The sequence below is a fragment of the Aythya ferina genome (assembly GCF_964211825.1).
Source record: "Aythya ferina genome assembly, chromosome: 14".
Lineage (NCBI taxonomy): Eukaryota > Metazoa > Chordata > Aves > Anseriformes > Anatidae > Aythya > Aythya ferina.
Window position 1 is genome coordinate 377,519 of NC_140312.1, and position 26,216 is coordinate 403,734.

The window sequence follows — 26,216 nt, forward strand, 5'->3', positions numbered from 1 at the left end:
AGGAATGTCACACTCATGCTTTACCTAATATGAGGACTTTTATGCGTGGTGTTTGTACAAGAGCTCTTTTTGCATTCACTCAGGACATTTTTCTGCAGTTTGTTTCCTGCATGCTTCAGCCTTGATTCATCCTAGGTAGGTCCATAGTGCTCCGCTTTATGTTTACCAGCTGTGCTTGTGTGGTAAGTATCCAGCGTGTCTTCTACTACCTGAATAGCCAGCTTCACTGGTCTGACTAGTAAGCAAGCCTGAGTAAGTTTCCTATACTCCTATTCTAAAGGGGAAAATAATAAGAAGGATTTTTTTTTTAAATTTATTTATTTATTATTTTTTTGTGTAGTAGGGAAACAAGGTCTGTTCAGGGAGCAAGGACTGTGTGTCTTTCTTCCCTGCATGCGTACTGATCTGCTCACAAAAACTGTTCCTACATCTGGCTCAACACTGCAGTGGAGCGACTGAGTGCTCCAGAGCTACCTTGCCCCAGAGGACATCCCTTTGTGCACCCTGACAGCTGCCAGAGCAGTTTTCCTGCCTGGGACTGGTTCCATGCCATTGCCTGGAGGTTAAAAGCTTCATAAAAAATGCAATTTTTAGAAATCAAAGAAAGAAGAGGAAAGGGAGGGCTTGTAACCATAACAACCAACCTGGCTACTCAGATCCGTGGGGACCTGGAGGCTGGTGCCCAGCTCCCACAGTGAGAGCACTAGCTCCATGTGCCGCAGGTGGCTGCCTCCATGGCCCTGCAGAGCCGTGTTGGGGCTGCAGGGACTTGCTTGGAACAGCCAAATCCCACATTAACAACAGAGGGACAATGGGAGAAGTTTTCAGAAAGACTGAAATACAGGTTCAGCATTTATCTCCCTGATGTGGTAGCCACATTTGCACCATCTGTGCCTCCTTTGTGCAGATGAGGCTTTGTCCCTCACCACTGTGCTCTGGAGCCCCTGCACATTGCCCTGCTGGTATCTGGCACATGGAAACAGCAAGTTCCCATCCCCTCACCACTCTTAAGCACAGGGTTAAACTAATTCTTAAAGCAGCTAGCTTATATAAAAATGCAAATTATGAGTCAGTGATGCAGCAGTGTAAAGCTTTTATTCAGTCCCTCACTAAATCAGTACAAGCCTTTGTGCTTCATTTCCCTTCTCAAAGGTAGTAAGAGCGTTTCATCCCTAACAGAAAGAAAAAAAGAGATCTGTGGAAATAAATGGGTTGCCCAGGGTGGTGTTACTGTCCCTGGGGTATTCAAGGAAAGGTTGGATGTGGTGCTTAGGGACGTGGTATAGTGGGTGATATTGGGAGTAGGGTGATGGTTGGACCAGATGATCTTGAAGGTCTTTTCCAACCTGAATGATTCTATGATTCTACTATTTCATGACTTGGCACTGCTTGTGATATGTTCTGAGATCCCAGGCATGTAACTATCTTAATTTATCATCAAAACTAAGCTGTACAGCACGGTAAAATGCTGCTAAAATTAGTGTTTGTAATAGGCTTGCTTTGTTCAGCTGTGTGAAGTTGGTGCCTGCCACACCTCGTCCAGCTGCATAGGGGTGTGTGGGGGGGTCCTCTGCAGCACTAGCTGGGTAGTTTCTCATGTCACACAGATGTGTGTCTTTTGTTACATACCAGGAACAAGAATTCAAACTTGCATCACAAAGGGCTTCAGTTGTATCCTGCTGCAGCTGACAAATCAGGCCCATAAGATGGCAATTCAAGAACATGTAATTTTAATCAGTTCTTACCCATATATGGCTTTGTGCCGGCAATTGTGGAAACTTGCATTTCTTTAGTCAGCATCGTGGCAATATTGAAATCAGTGATGTGCACGTGTCCTGAAAGAGAGGTTAATGTGTAAGCAGATTTGCTTTAATTTTACACAAGAAATAGCCTTGAATCAGAAGCTTACAGTAAGATACTCCATGGAAAGGTATTTCCAGAAAAAAAATAAATCTGGTGCCAGAAGTTACAGAAAGTATTTCAGCTTACACGTTGCTTACAGATGTATCTTGTTAGGTGAAGTATTCCCTTTATTTGTTCTCCAGAGCAAAAAAGATTGGAGTTCTCCAACTAGTCACCTAATAATGATTGTTTTTTACAAAATTTTGGGAAAAGGGAACTTACCTCTTCTTACCAAAAAAAGTCAATTTTATTTTTTTTTTTTAAATCCCTGATATTTTTGAGCAATAAGAATGTGATATTTTTTAGCCTATGTTATATCTCAATTTCTTATCTCATGAGTTCTGTGCTGGTGTAAAACGATATGCTACCAAGTCGTCTCTTCTGATGAAAGTCATTCTAAAGGGAATTTCCCAACCTTTCTCATTTATTTCTATCCTTAACTTCATAGCTTCATTTCTGTGCTGCTGGGAGACTTTTTTTTTTTTTTTTTCTGGGCTCAAATTCTAACCTGTTTTAAACTGTAAGTGGTTGGAAGATGAAGAGAGGAAAAACAGTTTTATAGACATTATATACCATGTTTGTAATCTCTTCAGTGATCACTTCAGAGTAGTTTAAGAATCAGTAATCTTCTCTTCATAGAACCAAGTGACCTTTAATACATCAATAATGGAAACAGTTACTGCAGGCTTGAAAATAAAATGTAATTTTCAGGCAGAGACTTACTGTGGTTTTGGTTTGGTCTGTGAAAGGACATGGAAGTACTAGCACAGTAGCACAACTGAATGGTGACTGCCATGCAACGTTGTCTTGAACATCACCTATTTATGCCCTTGATGGGAAATTGGGACTGGTGTACGATGTGGAAAAGCCCATATGAGAAACAGAAGTCCAGGGTTTCTGTCAGTTAGCACTTCCTCGCTTTGCACTATGTACGTTGTGCAATACACATCTGCCAGCACAGAGAACTTCAGCAGGTAGGTATTTATCTGCTGCAAACGTAAGAGGGGTGACCAGCATAAAAGGACAGAGATGTGCAGTCTGAGTGTAATGAGAGAAGAAAGAAATGAAGCAGGAAGTGTTACAAAACTAGAGGAGAAAAAACATTCTCATTTATAGTCTGTAAATGTAAATTTATCAATGCTTATTTTTTAATATAGTAACTTTAGTATAGTAGTTATAAAATAGGCACCACTTGGAGGAAGAAAAAACAAAAATCAAACTAAAAACAAAACAAAAACAGCCTTGAAGCATCAGCTTATTCTGTTCAAGAAGCCCAGTGTCCTGCTGGACAGAATGGGGCTCCCTGACTGCATCCCAGGCTGGTGACTCTGGCTCGTGCAGGGCAAGGATCTGCCTCAGAAGTGGCTCCCAGCTAAGCTGATGGCTGGAACCTAGGGGAGCAGCAAGTGCTAAGCCTATGCCCAGGAAAGGGAGGAATGGAAGATGTGGAATGGGTCGCAGCAGCAAAACCACATGAGACTTCTACAACATGCTTTGTCTGCACAGCCTTCATCAAGGCTGCTCAAAGCACAGCACCCTGTTCCCAATGTTTCCATGGGAAGCATGTTTTATTGTGAGCAACTACTGTCTTTCTAAAGCACAACTTCAGCCTTTTCAAAGCTGAGCTAAAGATAACTACCTGACATGTCCTATTCTGCAGGAACTAGCAAGCATCATCCTCTTAAAAGGACTAGTAAGAAATCCTGCAGGATGAACTCTATCCACACCTGTTGGTGCACTGATGCTGCTTTCTGCCTTCATAATTGTGCCTCCTGGCACAAGTCAGCTTATTTTAATGATGTTTGCATTTAGAGAGGATTTTCCAGTGTTTCCAAGTAGGGTTAGCAGTGGCTTTCTAGCTACTTGCTCTTTGTTGATCCCAGGTACTAAGCACCTCTTATTTTTCCTCCTTTGAGGATGTTCTCAGAATGGAACAAAATATATATTACAACAAGCAAAAGATCCTTGCACAAGAAATCATTAATATCCCCTTATAGGGTAGGAATGTTTTCTGTTATCACTGCTGCAATATGCACAACTGCTGCTTACAAGCTGAAAAGGAAATAAAAAGAGTAGATGTGATTTGCAGGGATATGAAAGGAAATACATCCTCCTAGCTCGTCTGCTCATTTACTTGGTGGTGGTGGTGTTTGTTTGTTTGTGAGCACTTAATTTGTTGCTGCTTATTCCCTAAACTCGTATCAGTGAGCAGACAAATTATGTATAGCCGTAAGGGCAATCAATACAAGGCTGACTTCACTGAAGTGAATTTCTTTGAACCTTGTGGGTTGGTGTAGCCTAATTCTTCTGAATAAATGCTGATAGTCTTTTCTTCTTCCTGACCTCATGCATTTTCTCTTAAGGCACTGAACCTGTTTGTTCCTGGCAGAGCTGGACTCGTTATCAAAACCATCAGAAGTGTTGTTTATTGAATTTTGCAGACTCATCACCCTCCTCTGTAATAACAGGGGGTGGCTGAATTGCAGTTGTTTCCTTTACCACAGAGAACAAATGAAAGTGGCTCTTACCGATGGAGATACTATGACAATGCTTTCCTCAGACATTAGCTTCAGCAGCTAGAAATTCGCTTCTGTTTAATTTTCTTAAGTAAAATGACATCACCTTCATATGGCTAAAAGTTGATGCTTTGGTAGTGAGCACCTGTTATTTTCTCCAGATGCTGTGAAGCATTTAAGGAAATCTTTACAATTCGGCCTAGATATTTTATGTGGGAACAGTGATACCAATTTGCCTGCTGCAAGCATCTGATCTAGCTGGGAAAATTTGGGAAACAGTACAGTTCGTGATACCACCTAAAAAGACTGTATTGCATCCATTGCTCCTGCCTGTGTCTCTTCAGTGATAGGTGCACAGTGTGTAAAACACTGGAGCCCCCCTCATCCCTCTGCCCAATTAGCCATGGTCAGGGTGCAAAATGTACCCTAGTGCAGGCACAACCAAACCGTGTGTCTGGCAGCTCATAGCACAGGTGTGCACACAGGTGCAGCTTCTCTACAGATGTTCTAGGAGTGGGAACAGATTTCTGTCAGGACCAGCCTGCTGCGCATCATACAAATCGGGGCACAGTCAGTGTCTAGCTGTATGTCTTGAGGGACAAGGACCACCCCTTTGTCACGCACCAGCCTCCTGCCTTGCACAGAGCCCTGGTGTGCACAGCTCCAGGCACTGCTGCTGGGCATACATGGGGCAGAGGAGACCTGTATTGTAAAGATCATGCCTCAGCCACTGAACTCCCACCACCATATCAGCATCTGGCAAAGATGAACACATCCTTCAGCCCCTGCCAATGAATTTATCATCCAGCTTTTCAGCAGTTTCATGTTCCATGATTAGGCTGTCTCAGAACCAGAAAAAGACATGTAGTGCTCACCAGGATGGCTAATCTGCTAACAGCCCCATCTAGGTCAGACCTTTCTCTGCACCCATGTGCTCATAGGCTGTTAGTCCCACCAACACATAGATTTCCTTAGTAAATTTGTGATGCTTGTCAGGATCAAGTCTGAAGGAAAAAAGAAAATTTGAGGTCCCTCTGGTTAACCATACAAACTGCTGGAAGACCATGTGTGGGATAAGCATGCCTCTCACATACTGTCTTTCATTGCTTTACAGAATCACCCAGGTCCTTGCTTCCTTCACTTGCCAGAAGAGAAGGGGCATCAAAACACTGGGGAGTAATTGAAAGAAAAGGAATACTTATAATTTTCTTGTCTGAATATGTCCTCTCTGTCCTTGCATTGTTTTTTCTTTCATCTCTGTCTCTCATTCCACTTTGTGGGGAGCTGTTTTGATATATATGAATCACAGAGACTTATTAAGAATTTCATATTCTAAGCATAAATATCCCCTTCTCTCAATGTATCCTTTAAATGATTAACTTCAAATAAATCACAAGTTTTTTAAACTAGCCCAATTGGGAACATATGAAATCATGCCCTTTAGACTTCAGGAAGAAGGTTCAGCGTGGTGTGATAAGGCTGAACATTACGTTGCTGAACTGCAGCATTACAGGCCAGAGGGGACTGGACAAACAGAGACATCAGCTACTGGTAGACAAGAGGGGAATGCTGGGTTCTGATGTTGAGCTTTAGGGTAAAACTCTAAGCCTCATGTTTTCTTGAGTGCTCAAAATCTCTAAGTGCATCCAGTTTCTAAATAACATATTATTTCCATGTAGTGCCCTGTTATGCATTAGGGCAAATAATTGATATTAAATTTAGCATCTCTTACTACATAATTCCTTCACCATTCTAGAATACCTTTTGTGGAGGAAAAAAAAATGGTTTCTGTAAACTTAGATAACATTTTAAAGAATGTGAAACTAGAGATAGTAAATGTTGCAGAGTATGGGGTCTCTCAGAATGTGCTGTAACTTAATTGAGGTTAGAGAGCAAATGCCACAAATTAAGTCTCTGGGACCTGGCAGTTAAGCTCCTATTACAGCCATAAGCTCCCATCACATTCCTGTTGCCGTGTTGGCATGAATTCACTCATTTTAGCTCTGCTCTAGAGATCCTTTGGGTAGTGGAATAAGAAATAATATTGTGCAAAGCCACTACAAGGTTCCTGGAAAAAAAAAAAATCTCAATTTTACTAGAGATATAACTGAGTTTTTCTTCAATTTTATTAGACAAAGGACCTGGCCCAAACCTCCTGAGGAATTAGTCACTATTCCTGGAAACTGCCATCTGTTATATTCTTTTATTCCCAGGTGAGCTGTGCTGCCATTGAGCCAAATTGATAGACTTACCACTAAAGGAGGAAATCACTTTGTGCTTGGAATGACTGTTGAAGGTGGTCATCTACTGAAGATTTTTTCATTTTGGGACTTGATTCAAATCTCTAACAACTGCTTTATTTATTGTGCAGAAAGACATTTCTCCTATATTCTCCTTTACTTATGGCTCACTTCAATTTCTTAGCTGAAATTGATAGGGTACTACAGAATGTCACTGACCAGATAGACAGAGGCAAACACATCAGGTGTGTGTTATGTTTGTGACAGTCAGCAGCAGGGTGATATGCCAGTCTGTGAAATCATGAGAAGCACTGGCACTGTCAACAGTCTGAAACACCCTCCTACTCAAAGGCTAGGTGGTGTGTGCAAGGGCTCCTTTGTCCCTGTCAGCAGTCAACACCAACAAAGAGGGCACTGCACTTTGCAACAGACACAAAAGTCTTCCACTCATAAGCGTGGGATGTGAAGAGTGACAGCAGGGGAAGGCACTTCACAGCTGGAAGGTGGGCCAAAGGGCAGAGCTGAAAGGCAAGAGGAGTCAAGAGATGAAAGACTGGAATCTGACTGTTGAAGGCTTTCAGGTGTTTTATGCTCTGAGGGGACTGGTCTCAATCAAAAACATTACAAAAACCGATTAGTAGATTGCACGTGCTTTCTGAAAAGTTATGAAAGCCTGGTGAAGGAAGAGGAGAGGGAATGGGGACCTGCAGCTTCGTTCCATAGGGAAGGAGACACAAAAACAAGCTCAACCTGAGGCTAAATGTAGATAAACATACCCTGATAACAGCTGCTCAGGGGACAGAAGTCAAACTGTGTGCACAAAGCTTTCTGTATGCATGAGAGAACACATCTTTGGGTGAAGATGCAGCAGGAAAAGAAATAGAACAAGAAGTCATAGTCAGAAGGACACTGAAGTCAGGGGTACAGTCACAGAAAATAACTCTGAAAACTCTGCAGCAGACAGTTAAAATATCTCTGTGACTAGAGAATAGGCTCAGAAATCAACCCAAATTGCAGTGTCATTACGGAGTTTTGTAGACGATGTGCTGCTGAGCTGAATGCAGCTGCAGAGGCATGCAGCACCTCTCTTCCCTTTGTTCTTCCCTCTTTGGCAGAAGGCTGACCTACATTCCAGTGGCTCCCACTCAGGTGATCCTGCAGTTCGTGGGGGAAGCTGCCCAGGGTGCAGGGCCCAGCCCAGCACATCCTGCCCCAGCAGACACTGCCAGCCTGTGCTGGGAGCAGCTTTGCTGACAGCTCCTCAATAAATAATGAAAGTAGAGGTCATATGCGAAGCTACTAGAGCCTGGGCTCAGGTGTTCCTGGCAGGCCTAGTTACACATGTGAACTGTGTCAATTCTGCAAGAGCATCAGGATCCACATTAAAACCTCTGAAATGATAATACATTAAGATACACTGCACTCCTGTACTGACATTTTCTCTTGAAGTGGCTTACTGTCATTGCTAATGAAGATTTCTCACAACAAAACAGTTACATGGATTTTCCAGAAAATAATCAATGACAAAATGCTTTTTTAATGACCTAAAAGCTGATAAATATCAGAACAACTCTTCATGGTGGCTGCTTTGCCAGGACACAAAGAGTGTCCAGAGATCACACAAGACTATAGTAAGGGTTTTTCCTGAGACAAGACTAAGCGAAGATTTATAGCAACACCTGTAATATACCCAAGCCCATACCTTCTCCAGAGCTCCCTCTGAAAGTCAAATGCTTTAGGAAGAAGAAAGTACCTGAATGAAGATGATCTGTTCAACCATAATGCAATCTGTTCATGAACATACATTACATACAGTCCATAACTGCATGTACATTTGCATTCAAATGATTACATTTCAAGTAAATTTTAAGCAACAGCAAAGATCTTAAAATAAGGTTTGTTAGGCAATTGACCCCAAGTAGCATGGAATGCATCAAACCTGCCAATGACTTCTAGAGATGTTTTTGAGTCAGTCAGAGGAGGTGTTGATTAAACACTAATGCACCCTTAGAAATAACACAGCAATGAGGGGTGCATAATGCCCTGAATGCACACAATGCTGCTGCTCAGAAAGTAAAAGACATAAACACAAAAGGATATTTTCTGTTCCAAACTGCTTGTGAACTGAGAGAGAAAGCAACACAAAATGAGGAAAACAGCAAACACCTAAATTTCAGCATGGACATACTATTCCTGTCTCTACCTTTATGCATATGCATGACCACAGAGAAGTGGCACTTACCATGCTCATCCAGCAAAATGTTGTCAGGCTTGATATCTCTAAGAAAGAGGAAAGAGGAAACTGCCATTAGCTTATGGAAGTGATGTGAAACAAGGCTGCAGATACTTTATGAATACCCAAGCTCTAGAGGGACCTACTTCAACTATGCCCTAGAAGGTTCTTTGCTTGGGTTCTTCAGCTCTAATGTTTCTGCAAGGTTTGATTCCAGATATGATAAGAGAACAACTAATCAAGCAATAAAAACAGAAATGAAGGTACAGTCATATAACTGAAGTGTAGTCTAGCTGCTAGCAGCACCTGCTTCTGCAATGCTACAGCTTATTTTTATTTTATTTTTTTCTTCTAATTCTGCTTCAGTACTGTATTGAAAGCTGTTCCCCATGTATTCAGTAAAAATCAAATGTTGGAGCAAAGTAAACAAATGGCACCTATTGTCCTTACTGCATCATGGGAGTCCTTTAGCTGCAGGTGAAACAATAGAGCAACATAACAGGGAAGATGCTCCTGTGTCTAAACAAGATATTTCTTCAGTGATGGATAAAAGCTTCTGCTATGAAAGGTGCAAACACAGGAAGGATCTTGACAAAAAAAAAAAACGTTGTTCACCTGTGGATGTACTGACCAGCACCGATCTAAGCCAAACATACAAAAAGCTGCAGCAATCACATCTGGACTTTCTGTTTCATTTCTATGGAAGAGTTTTCACATTTGCATCCTGAATTAATTTTCTACCCCAGAAACAGCTTTTTGAGGAAAATACCTCAACTACTTTGTGTGATGGCTTGGAAATCTCATGGGCACTGTTATTAATACTAACTGTAAAACCTTCTTGGCCAGCTATTAATGTATATTTTTCTTACTCCATTATGAAAAAAGTTATTTTTCATAGAACAGTGACATTTGACATAAAAGTGTTTCTTCTTCTCTAAGCAAAAGGAAGCTATTTGGAGTAAATTGCTAATTCTGAGTTTTACATTCAAAGTTCAACTACTTTTATTAATTTTCATGTAAAATAAAAACAAACCCCACCAACTTGCCTGAAGCGTTGCCACAAAGCGTTTGGCAGCTCTGTGCGCTTTCTTGCGTTTTTGGTGGTTTGAGAGTAGTAGGATTTTAGCTAGAGACATTGACTCAGTAACTTCGAACCACATTTGCCATAATTCCCAAAATAGTGCTCTGAAAGTTGCAGAGGGCAGTCCAGATTGTACCAGCATCCATGTTTAGAGATGCTCCAGTCAGAGATGCAGACTCACTACCAACCACTATGCTGGGTAGTCACGGGGTGGTAGCAATATGGGTAAGATGGGGAGGAAAAACAGCTCTGAGAGTCACCCCACTTTGTTTGGAATTTTATTTATTAATGCTTTTATTTTCTTCAGGAGTAGAAAAATAGCCCATATTGCTTTTAATCTTCTTTTTTCCTCTAGACTATCAAAACAAAACAAACAATAACACCACCACCACCACCACCACACAGTAGGGAAATTCATCATGGCTCCACACCTACTATACAGCAGTTACCAATCTCGGGCACATTACTGAATATCTCACGCTTGGGGAAACAGCAAAAAATGAGGTACATCAAAGGTTTTAAAACAAAAATATTAAAGTAAAAAAAAAAAAAAAAAAGAGGATGCACAAAATACTCTTTGTATTCTACTGTATAAACTGACAAAGAATGTAGCAATAAGTTATGAAAATAGCGACATCTCTATAAGGGAGTAAATGGAAGGCATAATTTTAACAAAATCCTTCTATCTATGTATGCACTGTATAGAAAAACACTTCTTAGTCTGCAAAAACATATGGTCTTGTTTCTTCTGTTTCTCACTAGAAAGTAAACAGACTGGAAACAGGAACATTTCATTTTCTTTGATGAAACTTCAAGTGCATAGCAGACCTGATCTCACACAAACAACTTTAACATTCTTGTTTTAGAAACAAATGTGTTCCTTGCAGGTTTTCCTCCCTGATGAAAGCAAAACACCAACAGTAAAACCACCTACCACAATGCTGTAAAGAAATGCTTTCCATTGAAGGGAGAACATGTACACCTGATACACCTACTGTATACACCTGAATGACTTTACAAGCCATTACCTGCTTTTAATGAGCTAATTACATCAGTGCCCTTCTGCCTGCTATCAGGCACCTTGAAGTTTCAAGGCACCTTGCAGCTGCTGAATGCATCGAGCAGGCACAAGTACAACAGCCCTTCACCCTCCTGATGCTTTCCTCAGGCCTAGGGCGTTAATGTGAAGAATGAGTGGGTTTCAGATTTTATCTTTAAAACTCCAAAAGATAAAGTTTGAATTTGCCTGACCACCTGCAATCAAGAAAGGACAATATATCCAATTACCACATAATACCTTTCAGCTCTCATCCAGACCCTTTCCTGTGGGATACAAACAAACACCAGGTACCATCCCTGTGTCCCCATCACATACAGACTCTTCTTTAGAGCCTGAATTGTGTGGATCTTCTATCCCCTTAGTCCTGGAAAGCTACTGAGTATAATGTATTACTAGTAGAAAAGGATTTCCTCCTGCTGTTTCCCATACACCTGTGTCCAACTCAGTTTGTTTAGACCAAGCATACAGCAAAAGGATTTACCTCTGGCTGTCCAGGACAAAGGCAGCTTAGTCTGCATTTCACAATATTTAATTCATGCTCATTCATTATTTGGTGCCTGGGAGCAGGTGCAGGGTGGAGGAGACGGCCACCGTGCCCTCACCACCATGCACCTGATTTGTTTTCCAGGTGCCCCCAGTGCTCTTGGCTGGAGCCTGAATGGGACAGTCAACATGGCCTGCTTGCCAAGGTCAGATGCATCACAGAGTGAAAATCTATACAGGTATGAAAACAAAACAAGAAACATGAAAAATAAGACTCCTGAGAAAGTGGGAGCTATGCACAATAAGGTCAATCTCAAACCAAAATGAGAGAGAGAAAGAGTGAAAAGAGAGAAAGAGTGAAGAGAGAAAGAGTTTGCTTTCACATCTCAGAAATGGCAAGCACATGCTGCTTTACAGAAGTAAGTGTAAATCTTCGTCAGCCCTTGAACAGAGCATTCCTTACCTTACCAAGGACCACAATCATTTCAATTTTAAATTTGTATCATGCTTTATTTTTATGCCTCACAAGAATGTGCTTTCTGGAATGCCATTTATAAATACAGTAATCTTTTGCCCTCTTTTTTTTTAGCCCATTGCTACTGCTTCCCTGCTTACAACCCTATTAGCAGATACTAAGCCAAAAGACTTGAACACCTGAATTCTGCATCACCTAATACATCAGGAGCAGGAAACATGAGTGTGTCTGTTCGTCTGCTTGGAGCCAAACCTTGCCTTTCAAATCAGGGAAAAGCTCTAACCTGGCCTGATAGCTGGTTGTTATTTTGCCTGAGTAAGCCCTACAGCTTTTTCAACATTTTTCTCTAATATCTAAATCCCTACCTAAAATGTCGTCCACTATAGGTTTTCCCCTTTGCCACATTTTCCTGGAGTCCACAGTGACCTGAAACTAGTGTGCACCTAGCATGTATGGGTTTGCAAACACTTTTTTTGGGGACACTGACCCACAGAAAATAAGGGTATATAGGAAGAACTGCAATCCCAAGAACAATTATTTGCTGGAGTGAATGAATAACTTGAGTTTTGCCTATTTATTCAAGCTGCAGATACAGCCCACCATAAATGCAGCATACTAGGTTATTCTCTTACTTTGATCAAGACAGTTTTATATACAGCAAGGTTTCTGATTTCCTCCCTGGCATTACATTTAGCATAATTTTATAGCTTGTCTAAATTAAATTGCATTTGGCTTCAAGGAATTAAAAACAAACTAATAATTTCTTTATTTGGGAACCGTGTCAGGAGCCTTTTTGATGAAGAGAAGTTACAAAACATTTAGAATGGGGTTGCGAGGGAGAGTGTCCTGCTGCTGGTCTGCACTATGTGAACTACTGCATAAGCACAAATTAGTAATTCAGCTGAAAACTAAAAAAGTCTTTGAAGGAAAAATATATGCTCTGACATTAGTAATTAATTTATATTAAATTATTCTCTTGAAAGATGGTTGCAACTATTAGAACATCAAGTAAGAAAAATCCCAGAGGGTAAATTACAGGTAGTTTTGTTGGTTTTACAGGTATTTTTTAAAGCAGCAAACCACATCCACTAAATTTTGAACACTACTATTCATCTGAGACTCTAGAAGAAAGCAAAAGATGTAAGCCAGAGGAGAAGACCTGGCAGTTCAAGGCTCCTATCAAGACCACCTATTTTCTTTTTCTTTCCCTTACTTTCCACTCCTGTTCCACTGCATCATGTGCTGCAGCAGTGCATAAGAGCTTTTACAGCTTTTCTCTGCCACCTTCCAAGAGGCTCTTTTTACATCAGAGGAAGCTCAGCAGTGATGTGAGGTAGCTGCAGGCCTTCAAACGTGCTAGAAGAGCTCAAATATTTTATCACTGAACCTGAAAAATCTTAGTGGCCAAAAAGAGACTCTCAACACTTCTAGAAAGGTATTTAAACTCATGCAGAAAAAGTTGTGCTTGGTTCCATTTTGGGTCTTTCAATGTGGTACAGAGAGGGAAGCAGAAGGGTCAATATACGACAACAGAAGAATTCTGAATCCAGATGCTTATCCTTTGCAGACCGGAACAGGCTTTAATGATCTACAGATAACTAAACCTTTTAGAGACAGCTTTTTGCAGGATCAGCAAACAAATACACTTTATTATAGCTATCCCAGAAGGAGAAATAACATGTTCTCTGCTGCAGAAGTATATGAAATACTTTTTTTTTTCTTCTTCTTCTTTTTTTTTTTTTTTTTTTTTTTTCTGAGAAACCTAGTATTTTACATAAAAGCAAACATTTGTAGGAGAAGATTTTGTTTAAATCTTAACTTCATATTTGTCCTTTCAGATCACAGAGGAAAAGATCATCCTCTTCCACAGTCTATGAACTTCTATCCACCTATGAATTTGCCTGCTGACCTGTGGATGATGCGTCTGCTCTGGAGGTAGTCAAGGGCCAGTGCCAGCTCACAGATGAAGAGTTTCACGGTGCCTTCTTGGAATCGCACATTTTGTTGAAGATGGTAACGCAGGTCCCCTCCAAGCAGCAGGTCTACAACCATGAACATATCTTCTTCATCTTGGAATGAGTACCTAAAAAAGCACAAACATGGCTCAAGGAATATTTATATATATATAAAGAACACGTTAAAAAAGGACATATGGTACCTCTGCGAATGCTCGTAATTTCATGGAAATTCTTCACTTGGTATCAGTAAATAAAGGAGAAATATCTTACCATAGATTTACCAAGAAGGGGTGTTCCAGGCCCTGCATTATCTGCAGCTCCTTAAAAACATTTCTCACTTCATTTCGCTCCAGACACTTCTGTTTATTCATGTATTTCATGGCATACATTTTCTTGGTATCATTCTTTTGTACAACACACACCTAAGTCAGTAAATCGAGTGATAAAACAGAGATGATTTGTCAGTAAATTAACACAGGCAAAACACAGTTGCCTGAGCAGTCTCCAGGTATCCTTAACAAAGCCCACGTTGAAAAGTCCCAGCTCTATGCACTTCTCTGCAGCTCTGGACATTGCCAGTGAATACCTCATCCCATTTTCAGCTGAAGAAACAATTTTTGTGGGGGAACATGAGGGGAGGGAATTTATCACCACAAAGGCAGGAGACAGGGAATCACAGGAGTAAACATTTAATTTATTAGCAGTAATAAATCTTGATCATGTTCCATCAAATGGTCCACCCCCCCAAAGCAGTTACTGTTTTCAGTTGAAGAGGCCTTTCCACCACAGAACTACAGGCTGGGAACTGGGGAGCAGCACGTGAATTTCTCCCTTCTTCATTCAGCTAAGCTTCATTCAGCTTGCTACGAACCTTGGCCTTTGTTTGAGGCACATTGGATTTTGAATTTTAACCCTTCTTAAAGTTATATTTTACCAAATCTAGAAAGAAATGTTGCTTTGAAGAAAAACTTGGAGTTAGTAAGTGTGCGAAACATAAAATTTAGGCTAGATTTTTCAGATTTGTTTCTAAAACAGTTTAAGAGTTTGAAATGAAATTACAAAGTTTCAGTCAACCTTTTATGTTTCACTACCAAATAAGTCTCTTTGTCTAGAGATTTGTCTTACTCTGTACATAAAACATACCCTCTTTTGGCATCACTGTGTTCAGTGTTGCTTTGCTGCAGAATCTTAGAAAATGTTTATCCAGAAACATAGCAAAATTCATCTCATTTGATTTATCAGTATCTCATTTTAATCTCCTTAAATCCAATTTGTGGCTATGAAACAGATGAGGAGTCAGGTTCTGATTCTTTCTTGTTTACCATGAGTTGAAGCTCAGGTCAAATCCTGTTGACAATGCAGTATTTAATTTCTTTCTCTCACATGATCCTGTCTAATTTGTCCATTTTCTCAGTTAAGTTTCTAGTTTTCCAAATGCTGATTAGCTCACAAAATACTTACTTTTCCAAAGCTGCCCTTCCCAATAGCTCGCAAAATTTCAAAATGGTCAAAGGTGACTGCAAGAAAGAGCAAACATTCAAACATTAAATGGCTAAGCAACAGTTTGATGAAATTACAGTATTTCTACTTTTTCTTTATGAGAGAAGAGATTAAAAAAATGAAGGATATCCTAGCAACTTTCGGTTGGTTTTGGAGATGCCTCTCTTTTTAGTCCCTTCCCTTCCTCCCTCTTCTCTCCTGCCTTTCTCATTTTTATGCTGACACCAGGACACCACATTCTTGAAGTGGGTCTTGTGCCTGGCGGGCCACCAGCTGGATCATCCCAGCTGCCAACACCATTCTCATAGCCAGCATGCAGGGCTGCAGGGGACACGGCTGCTTCCCAGTGGCCTCTCTGGTGGTTTGGTCTTAGGCACCAGACGACATAGGGGGCTGCAGAAGGCGATGGACCCTGTGCCAGGAGCCGGGAGCCTGTGGAGAAATGCTGTCCTCTGTGGTGAGGGCAATGAGGGCCAGTTCAACACTGACTTCAGCTCAGCTGGGTGTGCCCTGTGGCATCCCTCCCTTCTTTGCTGGGGCTGACCAGCACCAGCAGGGATGTCAGCTGATTTAATAATGTGCTAGAAGGCAACTGTCCAGCTCACATAGGCAGGCACAGCTCCTGGAAATAGCTGTCCTCCATTGCCTCCAGGAGGTCTGACCCATGGCTCTTCCCATCACTGCCCTGTACCAGCACAATTGTTCTGCAGGTAAAGCCCCACCAGACAAGAGTTGGCACCAAGTCCGGCACCATGCTAAATGGTGCAAATCCAGATGAGTTAAGCCAGCAGCCTGAGTTTGCATGTTAACACCCTCTACCTCTATTATATTTTAATACAAATGCTTTCATTAATATGTTAACACCTTCTACCTCCTCATTTTTAATATTAATATTTTCAGTAATGTTTAAACACTGGTTCTAAGAGAGCTAAATTGCATATTTTTATTTAAGACTGTTAAACTAGGTATGATCACACTTCAACTGCTCTCTGTTTTAGCTCTCATATCATCCCACATTTTCACAGTGAGCCAACCCAAAGTCTCACTTCCAAACAGGACAGATATTGGTGGTGTCCAAGGTCAGGAACCAAACACATGCATTTCATACTGAATCGACATCTACAGATTTGAAAAGCCTCATTTCACTGCCTGATTGCATCTAAAACAATGAAAAACCCAACCACTTGCCATTCATAGAGGAAATTCACATGATATGCCAACTCAAACAAATAAATTATGTTTAAGAGATGCCAAGAGGTATAATACAACTGCTATAAAGGACCACATAAAGCATAAGCATGAAATACCATTCTGATGGCATATATAAACCCAGATTTAAGGAACAATATTTAGATTAAAAATATAGAACCTAACTAGCCATGAAAAATGTCCTCATCAGAGATAAGTCAGCCCTGCCAAAATCCCTAAGCTCCCCCTGCCAAGTGGAAGTCAATGAGTCAGGGGACATCAGTCCTCACAGTCCTGTCATCCATCCCCATACAGCTAGCACAACACCGCAGGGTCTGTTACACTCATCTTCCTTTTGCCACTGTAATTTGCCCCATTTTCATTATGTTATTGCTCTCCTTTCCTTCTTTGCTTGGCAGCCTCCAACACACAAGTGGTATTGCAGGACTGGGAATGCTATTGCAAGTCCCTCAGTATCTGGGAGCTAAACTGGGCACAGAGCCAGGCCCAGAAACAAAGACACATCTAAAGCTCTACTCCATCCTTTAATTTAATTTAAAGAGGAAAAACCTGATGAGAGACTAGAGAGGACACTGGCTGAAGACCACCAAATGATGTATGTCCATCTTGCCTACTCATTGTCCCCACCCACTCTCTATGGGCTTTGAGTTCTGAAAAATTTGGTCAGCTCAGAGAACATCTGGCTGCCATCCTCAGGGATGCTTTCCACATCCTTTTGCCCAGAAGCTGCAAAACCAAAATCCAGCTTTTAACATGGTCTCATCCTGACTATATCAAGAGCTGAGATCACCTTGCAGCACTGAACCTTCTGTCTGGTTATTACATTTTCTTTTCATCTCACTAACCTGTTATCCACAACTGTGCCTATTCAGATGGAACACTGAGAGGAAAACAATGCTGCCATCCCACTTCACTGCAGACAAACAAAGGCCCTTGGTAAGTCCATCTCAAAAACAAAACAACAACAAAAAACACAACAAAACAAACAAAAACCTGTGCATCAGGCACCCTCCTGCCCTGCCACCAGCCCCAGTGGCAGCAGCAGCCACGATGTTGAGCCTGGGGGCTGTGCTCGCATACACCCGGACACACTAATGCCCAAAGCGCCCCTACTGTGCTCTGCTTTGCACAGGCCCTGGGGAGCAGTCTGCCCGCGGCACAACTCAGGGGCTGGAGCCTGCTCACCAGTCACTGCAGTCTGGTGGAAACCTGCTGGTGTCACAGGGCGGGCAAGCGGTTGTGCTGCTTCCTGCTTGACCCAGCAGTTCTTAATTGACGATTTACTTCAATTTGAACTGGAATTAGAATGACAGGAGTGTGACATCTAAGGTGATACACTCTCTGGTCACAAATTTTCCAAGATAATGGAAAAGCTAATAGGGTAAATATGAAAATCAAACAAAATTATAAGCCCTTGTCTTTTTTTATTTGGGAACAACAGGCTGAACAGCCACACACATCCCGCTCTCATGACAAGCACAGCAGCACAGAGCGTGAGAGCAGCAGCAATTCACCAGCTCCCTCTGTGCACAGCCCCCTAGATGCAGTGAGCGATATCTCTGCAGGGTGACTAACCCAGGAGTATAGGGAAGGGTAGGAACCACAGTGGGGTAACCTGCACAGCAAGGGGAACAAGCATCATTTTTCCCTTTGCCAAACGGCCTTGTGCACCAGTAGCTGCATACAGACACCCGACCCTAGCAGTGGGACAGTTGCAGCCATGGGCTGAAGGCTTTGATGCCTCTCAGGATAGTCACTGCATTTCAGTGCTGCTCTTCTGGGTGAAGAGTTCCTCCTTCTTTCTTCAAGGACTTCTTTCTTCAAGGAGCTGAGTGACAAAGACCAAGGCTTGGCCAACATCCCCTTACATCCACCCAGTTTTTAGGGCTCCCCAGTTGATGACACTGCATGGAGCCTATGGTAGAATTCTGTCAATGCCATTCCGGACACTCAGGACCATAACAGACCTCCTTCCCCTCAAATAGGATCATGGAGGTCCTCCACCCCTCCCAGAGTGCTTCAGGGTGACACGATGTCCTGAGGCTCTCTGCCTGTGTTCCCCTGCCCACATCACTGCCCAACTCCTCATTACATCTTGCTGCCCTGTCCTCTGCTGATCAAGTTTCTGAGAGAAGTAAACACAACCATGTACATCCAGAGTCAGAGCTGGTTGAAAATTTCAGTTTATCCAAGCCTACATTTCTTAAAGCTAACCATTATAATAACGTTATGATGGAAAGCAATGTAGCTTATTTATTTATTTATTTATTCTTCTTCTTTTTTTTTTTTTTTATAAATGTAACCTCCAAAACAAGTGAGAATGGGGGAAGTATGATTAACAAAGCTACAGAGATGGTGGCCAAGGCAGCAGGAAAACTGAGGATGTGTCCCTCCCAGCCATCGCTACAAGCACTACTCCTTCCCCATGTAGGTGAGCACAGTGTACCTGCAAGACACATCAAGGCGAGGTGGCCTCAGAGTGAAAGGAGGAAGAGGCATGTGGGGACCCTGAGCTTATTGCTGTCTATAGATTTCCTGAAGAATCACAGGCAAGTTATTGAATATAAAGGTGTTATGTCTCTATAAGCTGTGCCAGCAAACTTCAGCACAAGGAAATCATGATCAGATCTGCCCTAAACACCCTTCCCCTGACATGTGTCACACTCAGCACTTTGCTGGGCCTGATAAACATCACACATTTTCCACAAAGTGCTGAAACAAACTGAGAGCTTAACTTGGGAAGAATGGGAGTTACCCAGGATAAACCAACCATTTTAACAATTCACAATTGTTTAATATTTGATTGGAATTCTTTTCTTTGGGACAATAGTTTACATGAGTCATCTATATTCTTGTATATTTTACTTCTATTTGCATTTATTTGTATTTGTCCACATATGCATTTTAATATTGTACTCATGTGGAAGACCAAATGGAAGTTAGTAAGCTGACTAATACAGTAGAAAACACAAATTTATGGAACAATCTTTTAATAACTGTCTCTACAATCTTGGCAGCACGGTAACACCAGTCTCCAAGGCTGCTCTCAGCAATGCACCCTCCTGTTCCATGCTACCAAGCCCAGTCTCTCCAAGTGGTTCTCCTGCCAAGCCCAAAGCAGGGATGGGACATGCATTGCTCAAGCTGTCTTCCCACCACACTTCGTACCAGTCCTCCTTGGGCTGCGATCCCCCAAACAAGCCTTCACTGCCTCTGGAACTGCAATTTCTTCCCTGCCCTTGAACTGCTTGGCAGTGTCCCAGGGACAGCTCAAAACCATACCTCTCCTGCTCACCCAGTGCCCAGCGGCAGGAGGGAGGTGAAAGGACCACCCGACCTCTGGCCGCATCTCTGCAGCAGGCCAAAGGCTGGGGGCTGCTGCAGACCACGGCACTCCTGTGCTTAACCGAGGTGCCTGGATGTCTGCAGTCCCACCACAGCAGCTGGCAGCGGCTCTGAGTTGTGTTGCCCTTGGGATATCCTATTCACTGGTAAACTTTGCAGTCCCAGACACCAGCTGGGAAAAGCTCTTACCGTCTTCATTTTCATCAAAGGGTAGTGACTTGCTGGAGGTGTTTGCACCCATGGTGTGTTCTGCCCAGGCTCGTCTCTTCCCACTCCTCTCTGTTACATTACCAAAGCTAGCACACAGAGGATGGCGCCGTCCTGGGGGTCACTCCTAGTAGATCTGTGCAGCGCTCTGCTGGTGCATCCTGAAGAAGGCAGGAAGCAAAAATGTGTCATCACTGAGGATTAGGAAGCACTTTTCAGCCTATAAATTTCTTGCTGGATGTTGAGTGCAGTACAGACAAAACTGACCAGCACTCAGCTCCTTCCCAGCCAACTTTGGCTTCACCTGCATCACTCAGTCAGGAGTTCAGCTCTAGCTTTGTGCCCTAGGTCAGGACAATAACCTTAAAACAAGTGCCAAAGCTTGTCTGAAGCTTAAAGCTACCCCTGCATTTGTGTGTATTCCTGAACTAGGCTGCACTGATGTAAAACTCATCCCCAGTATCACAATCCTGGGAATCAAACTGCAGATCAGACTGTAGCACCTGCAAAAAGTGACAAATGGCTGAGTGTGTAGTGGGATCTGCCCTCCCTGAGTCAGCTGGAGCCAAGAGGTCTTCCAGCCCTCCCAAAATCTCCCCAGAACTCCCAAGAGGCATACAGAACAAACCAGAAGCAGCTCACAGGGCACCCTCTGGGAGGCATTTTACAAAGCCAATTGCAGCCCACCCGTGCTGCCCCTGTGATTCACACACAACTCACTGTTCCCAGCAAAGAGCTTCCCAGGGAAGCATGCATTTCTCAAAAGCTCTCCCCTGCCCTAAGGGAAAACAAACAAACAAACAAATAAACAGACAAACACAAAACAATGCAAACTATTCAAAAATGTAAATTCTTGAGTTCTCATCTTGGATGACTTAAACAAGATCAAAGAATAAAACAAATGCAGCAAGTGTTCGTGATATGTGGCAATGCCTCTGAACGGAACAGACTGAGACAACAATCTGGAACAAAACTACATGAGCACTTCTTTCCAAGCTCCAAAACTTACTATTCAAAATGAAAATGCTTTAATAGCCATAAATCAGGTCTGCATACTGATGCTTCTACATCCCAGTGATCTTATTGGTGGCAGCCAAGGTCAGTTGCTCAGGAAAGCTTTCTTGTATAGGAGTCTGTAGCTTAATTTATTTTTGAATATACTTTGATATAAAAGTTTTCAGGGATGGGGAGTGCAAGGTCCTTGCAGTTAAGCTAGTCTGGATAATAATTACTAGGATTTATATCCTTATAAGAGGTACCCAGGGTACAGTAATGGTAAATCTTGTCCCATTTCACATTGAAACTTCACAGAATGATTAAAATCATTATTTTCAGTAGGGCTAAGACTACTAATGCTTTCACCTTAACTTTACTCTTGGTCGGATCACTGGCTCCAGCCAGCAGCGGTCCCCAAGTCTCCCCAGTCAGTTTGATGACTGCGACGGAGTTTTTACAGGCAGGGGAACGCAGCTGGCCAGGTGTGCCCATGAACCTGCCTCCAGAGCTGTGGCAGCACATCCTCATGCTTCCAAGCAGGTTTTATCCTCAACAGATAAATGTAAAACGAAAGCAAAGCAGAGGAAATGTATGCACTGGAGTGTCATCTCCAGGCTTCTGCTCTCCCTCTGCAAGCAGGCTGTGCTGCCTAACGGGGAAAAGAGCTCAGCAGGATTAAGAAAGGGTTTAGGTGTTTATACAAAAGGTGAGCAGCCAGTTACAGGGTCCAGGAATAATTTCTCTCATCACCTCTTCATTGCTCAAGCAAGGGGATGCTGTCACTGTTCTGCTGAGCAGCTGAAACTGGTCAGTAGCACAACAATAATAGTTATATTACTTTAGTTCCAGCATGTCTGTCCCAGAGAAACTGAAGATTATTCTGAACTCTTCTGGAGCTACAGGGGAGTTCAGCGAAGGAGAGCAGGTATTGCTCGGTGTCGCCTTTGTGTCTCACCCTGTTGCAGCCCTTCCTCTGGCAGCATGGCCATGCGACTTCCCCAGTGCAGAAAATGACTAAGTTATTGCCCGTGACAAGGCAAATATTCCAAGCCCGTGGAACGGGCAGTGTCCTCCCCCCGCAGAACTCAGGGGGAAAGCGTGGGGGACGCAGACCCACACGGGGCTGACGCGGACCCGCCGGGAGCCCCGGGGACGCAAGGAAAGAAGGCGCTTACCTGGGGGGAGGCGGCGGGGGGGGGACGAGCGGGCCGGGGTCCGCGCTGCTCCGCGGGCACGGCGGGTCCCCGAGCGCCCTGCGGATCAGGGCTGCTCAGCCGCGCTGCTGTCCCCAGGGGAAGGACGGTGCCCGGTGATCATCCCTCCGCAGCGGAAACCCTTCTGCCGATTCGAGATGTTTGTGAACCGTCTCCTTCGTTGCTGCCTGGTCTGGGTTTTACCTCTTTTTAACTCGTATGGTGCCGCAGATTTTTACTGCTCTTAATAAGGGAAGGGCCAGGATCTGAAAGCCCCTCCCACGTGCGCTGTGTCTCAAAGCAGGGGATTGCCATCTTCGAGGAGGGGTCTGTCCTACAAGGTGCTGAGCTCAGCCCGGCTCTTAATTCCCTAACTTTAAGCACTGCCCTTCTTTGTCCCTTATTTTCTCGGTGTGAAGTTGAGCAGGACCCTGTCAGAGACAGCCTGAGTTACTTTGCTGTTTGCAAGGCCGAGTCCCAGCAGGCACCCGTCTCCTCACCCAAATCCATTCCTGTTTGAAAGGCTGCTGTAAAAGGGCAGAGGCCACATTTCTCATCCCGTTGCCCATATTCTTTGGACACTGACTTTTCTCTCATCCACAGGTGCTTGGCATAACCTCAGACTCCTGAGACTCCTATGGAGAGCAGTTCTTCCTCCAGGACAGCTAGAGTAAGTAATCCAATTTTAACTGTATTCATATTATTTGGAGAAGAACCAATGAGCTGAAACACAGCTTGGGTTTCCCTAAAATGATCCGAATTGTAGTCAAATGCACAAAACGAAATTGTCTGAAAAATAAACATGAGTGCTGTGGAAAAAAAAAGAGGCTAGATTCACTGCAGAGCTGGACTGAGGACACTCAACATTACCTGGCCCAGAGGTAGGAACACTGATCAAAAATTTGAAAAAAATTTGCCTTAAGTCATTAGAAGTCTTTTGTAAACATTTCTTAAGATTTTATTTTGAACAAAAACCAGCAGCCAGAACAAAACAACAGAGTGAAATCAGAACTGTGAAGGTTACAAAATATTAATTCAGAGCTGTTCTCTGCAGAGCGGGTCGTCTGGAGAGCTTCAATATCTCTGTACATAGACAGAAATAAAATACAAGAGCAGAATTCCACAAAAGGCCAAAACCCCAGCAAATTAGAGGCCCAGAAGGCAGCTCTCCCAAAACCATTTCTGAGGAACAGACACCCTCTGCCCCACCGAGCCAGCAGGCCACACGCTCCAGTGCCACTGCAGCTCCTAAGCTGCTGCTGGGGAGGGAAGGAGAAATGCACTGCTCAGCTTGGTCCCCATGGGAAGGTGACATGGGATTAATTTTCTGTGGTAAACTGAGAGCCTAATCCCCTTCAGTGGAACTATGCTCAATCTCCAAAAAAAGAGGGCACATGTAAAAAAATGCAAAAAAAAAAAAAAAAATCCTGCGGTTTTCTTAAGAAAGAAATGGAGCTTTCTTATTTTGTCAACTCAAAAATATGAGACATGTCCTAAGCACAGCTTTTTATTTTTTTATTTTTTTAATTTTTTTTTTCAGTATGAATAGATAAAGAGACTTTGTTCCAAAAGCAGACATCCATTTACTGAACTAATTCACCTACCTATGTAACATGCTACGAACCTACTGCACAAAAAAGGGGCACTGAGTACAGACAAGTTAGGGAATAATGAAGTGCTGTTCTCTTTCCCATTATCTGCAGTCAGACTTACATTCTTCTTTCACTTCTAGTGACACCCATTTGTCCAACTTCAAAATTTGAGGAAAATGCTGGAAATAGGCTTGCTCTTATATATGAGATATATATGCTCTTATCTATATGAGATCCAGAAACGTCACTGCTGAATCTAGAGAACTACTTGCCTGAAAGGCAAATGAAGCTACCACCTAGCCTCTGTGTACCTACCAGCTACATCTCCAAAACAGACTTCAAAGCTGATGTCAGAATCGTTTGTGTAGGTTTTCCGCAGGGTTCTTATAACTGACTCACAATAATAAAACCAACACTTCTCAGCAAGTAGACCCAAGAGTGTACAACTGAGAGGAGGTCAGGATTCAGGCACGCAGCAGCAGCAGAAACCCTGCCCCACTGCAGACTCCCACTGTGCAAGGACGTCTCAGGGAACCAGGTGTGCTCCTGGTCGCACATCAGATTTGGGAAGCAGAAATGAATTTTCTGGAGGCTTCAGCGTGGAGAGCAGACGGCAGTGGGACATGCCTGTGTGAGCCACACCAGGCAGAAACTCAGGAAGTGATGCAGGTGGCGCGAGGTAAAACAGCCACTGCCAGCTTCCCTCCTGCTTGGTGTCACCGGAGTAACACTGCTCTCGATGGTAGAGCTCTGGTGCCTTCTAACGGAGAAGAGGCAAAGCTGGTCTCCCTTCTCTGAAAGTCTGCGACAAATCAAGTGTGCTCTGTGATGTCAGTGGCACACCAAAATCCTTCCCCTCTCACCCGCTGCCTTGCACACATGACAGACCCCAAAAGCTCTGCAAAGGCCAAGAGAGCAAAACACCCAATTATCTCCACAGAATTAACACATATATATTTTAACTCTTCTAGTTTTAACTATTCAGCCAACTACTTTTGTTTGTTTGTTTTCAAGTAATAAACTCATTTTTAGAAATGGCTTACAAGTTCAGCCTCATTTACTGTATATATTTCCTGTAACCATAAGCCCTAAAATAACTGAAATTTTAATCAGCATCCGTATATCAGCTGTAGCTCTCTGGTGGTGTTTAGCATTTAGCATCTCTATACATCAGATTTGGGTATCTGTTGCTGGCATCTTACGGTTAAAGCGGGCTCACTTTCACGAGCACCCAAATTCTACTGAATTAGAGGCGTTTTGAATGCTTTCCAATTCTCATGGGTGGCCGCTTGTTCAAAGGCAGAGACACGGGCACGCACAGCCAGCCGAGCCTCAAGCTGGCAGGTTGAGCGTTGCGATCTTCACCGGGTTTCCCCGAGCTGTCGCCCCGCAGAGGGCTCCCGCAGCCCCCTCGCCGCCGCCAGGGGTCCCCGCAGAGCCGCTGCGTGTCGGCGCGCCCGGCCAAAGCGGGCAGGAGCGCGGTGGCTCCTCTGAAGGGTCTGTGGAAGCCGTCAGAGGCAGGATTTGCTGGGAAAAAAAAAAAAAAAAGAGCTAAAGAAAAGCAAAATCCTTAGTCTCCTGAGAGGAGACGCCTTCTTCTAGGACACAGTTTTGAGTATGACCGCACAAAAACATCACTGTCTTCAGCACATCCTGTGAAACTGTGCCAACATCACGCATTTTCTTGAGCAAAAGGCTTTGGAAAGCTCTATACAAGGAAGGATAAACTAAACAATGAAAAAAAAAACAACTTTTAGGGGTTGGAGAGTTTCTTAGTATATAGTTGACAGATACAATTACTAACTTCAGCCTCAAATGTCAAAATAGTCCACCTCTAGAAATGCCTTGGGGGTGTAGGGTGCTGCTGAGAGCGATGAACATTGCACAGAAGATCGAGGCAGCTGGGGGTCACAGATGCAGCTCTGTGCTTCATGTCACTGTGGCACTGTAAATAGTACTTCATGAGAGGAGAATCCAGGGCAGGTCTGTTATTCAAGCATAAGAGTCAAGCAGCAAATCTGAAAGCGACAGATCCTCACAGAGAGACAGCAGCTGATTTGCAAAGTGCCGTTTTCTACTCCAGTATCTCCAAGAGGGGAATCAGACTGACTGGAGGCTTCTTTGCCTTTCTAGTTTTGATTTGTGACAGAATTGTAAGAAATCATGGTGAAGGGCATCACATTTTCCATATGTGTTTTCAACTACCTTTAACCTGAAAAATGAGCA

The 26,216-nt window shown here is 43.1% G+C and overlaps 1 protein-coding gene and 1 long non-coding RNA gene across 5 annotated transcripts in view; one reads left to right on the top strand and one right to left on the bottom strand.

Moving 5' to 3' along the window:
• STK32A (serine/threonine kinase 32A) overlaps positions 1-22,666 on the bottom strand; it is a 34,402-nt gene extending 11,736 nt beyond the window's left edge. For 2 of the 3 annotated variants that reach the window (XM_084536166.1, XM_084536165.1), the window contains exons 1-7: positions 22,381-22,666; positions 20,192-20,370; positions 15,410-15,465; positions 14,219-14,370; positions 13,900-14,073; positions 8,901-8,938; positions 1,746-1,835 (exon numbers count right to left, since the gene is read on the bottom strand). In XM_084536166.1, the coding sequence (XP_084392292.1) occupies positions 1,746-1,835; positions 8,901-8,938; positions 13,900-14,073; positions 14,219-14,370; positions 15,410-15,465; positions 20,192-20,243 (562 nt within the window). In that variant the 5' untranslated portion in view covers positions 20,244-20,370; positions 22,381-22,666. Of the gene's footprint in view, positions 1-1,745; positions 1,836-8,900; positions 8,939-13,899; positions 14,074-14,218; positions 14,371-15,409; positions 15,466-17,502; positions 17,571-20,191; positions 20,371-22,380 lie in introns of those variants that run through there. The other variant, XM_084536167.1, reaches the window with a different exon arrangement.
• LOC311444780 lies at positions 22,658-25,029 on the top strand. Of its 2 annotated transcripts, none has more exons than XR_014698060.1 (3): positions 22,658-22,739; positions 23,002-23,068; positions 23,939-25,029. It is a non-coding gene; the product is annotated as an uncharacterized lncRNA (long non-coding RNA). The 2 variants fall into 2 exon arrangements; XR_014698061.1 differs by having other exon boundaries at positions 24,131-25,029.
• The last annotated feature ends 1,187 nt before the right edge of the window (positions 25,030-26,216 follow it).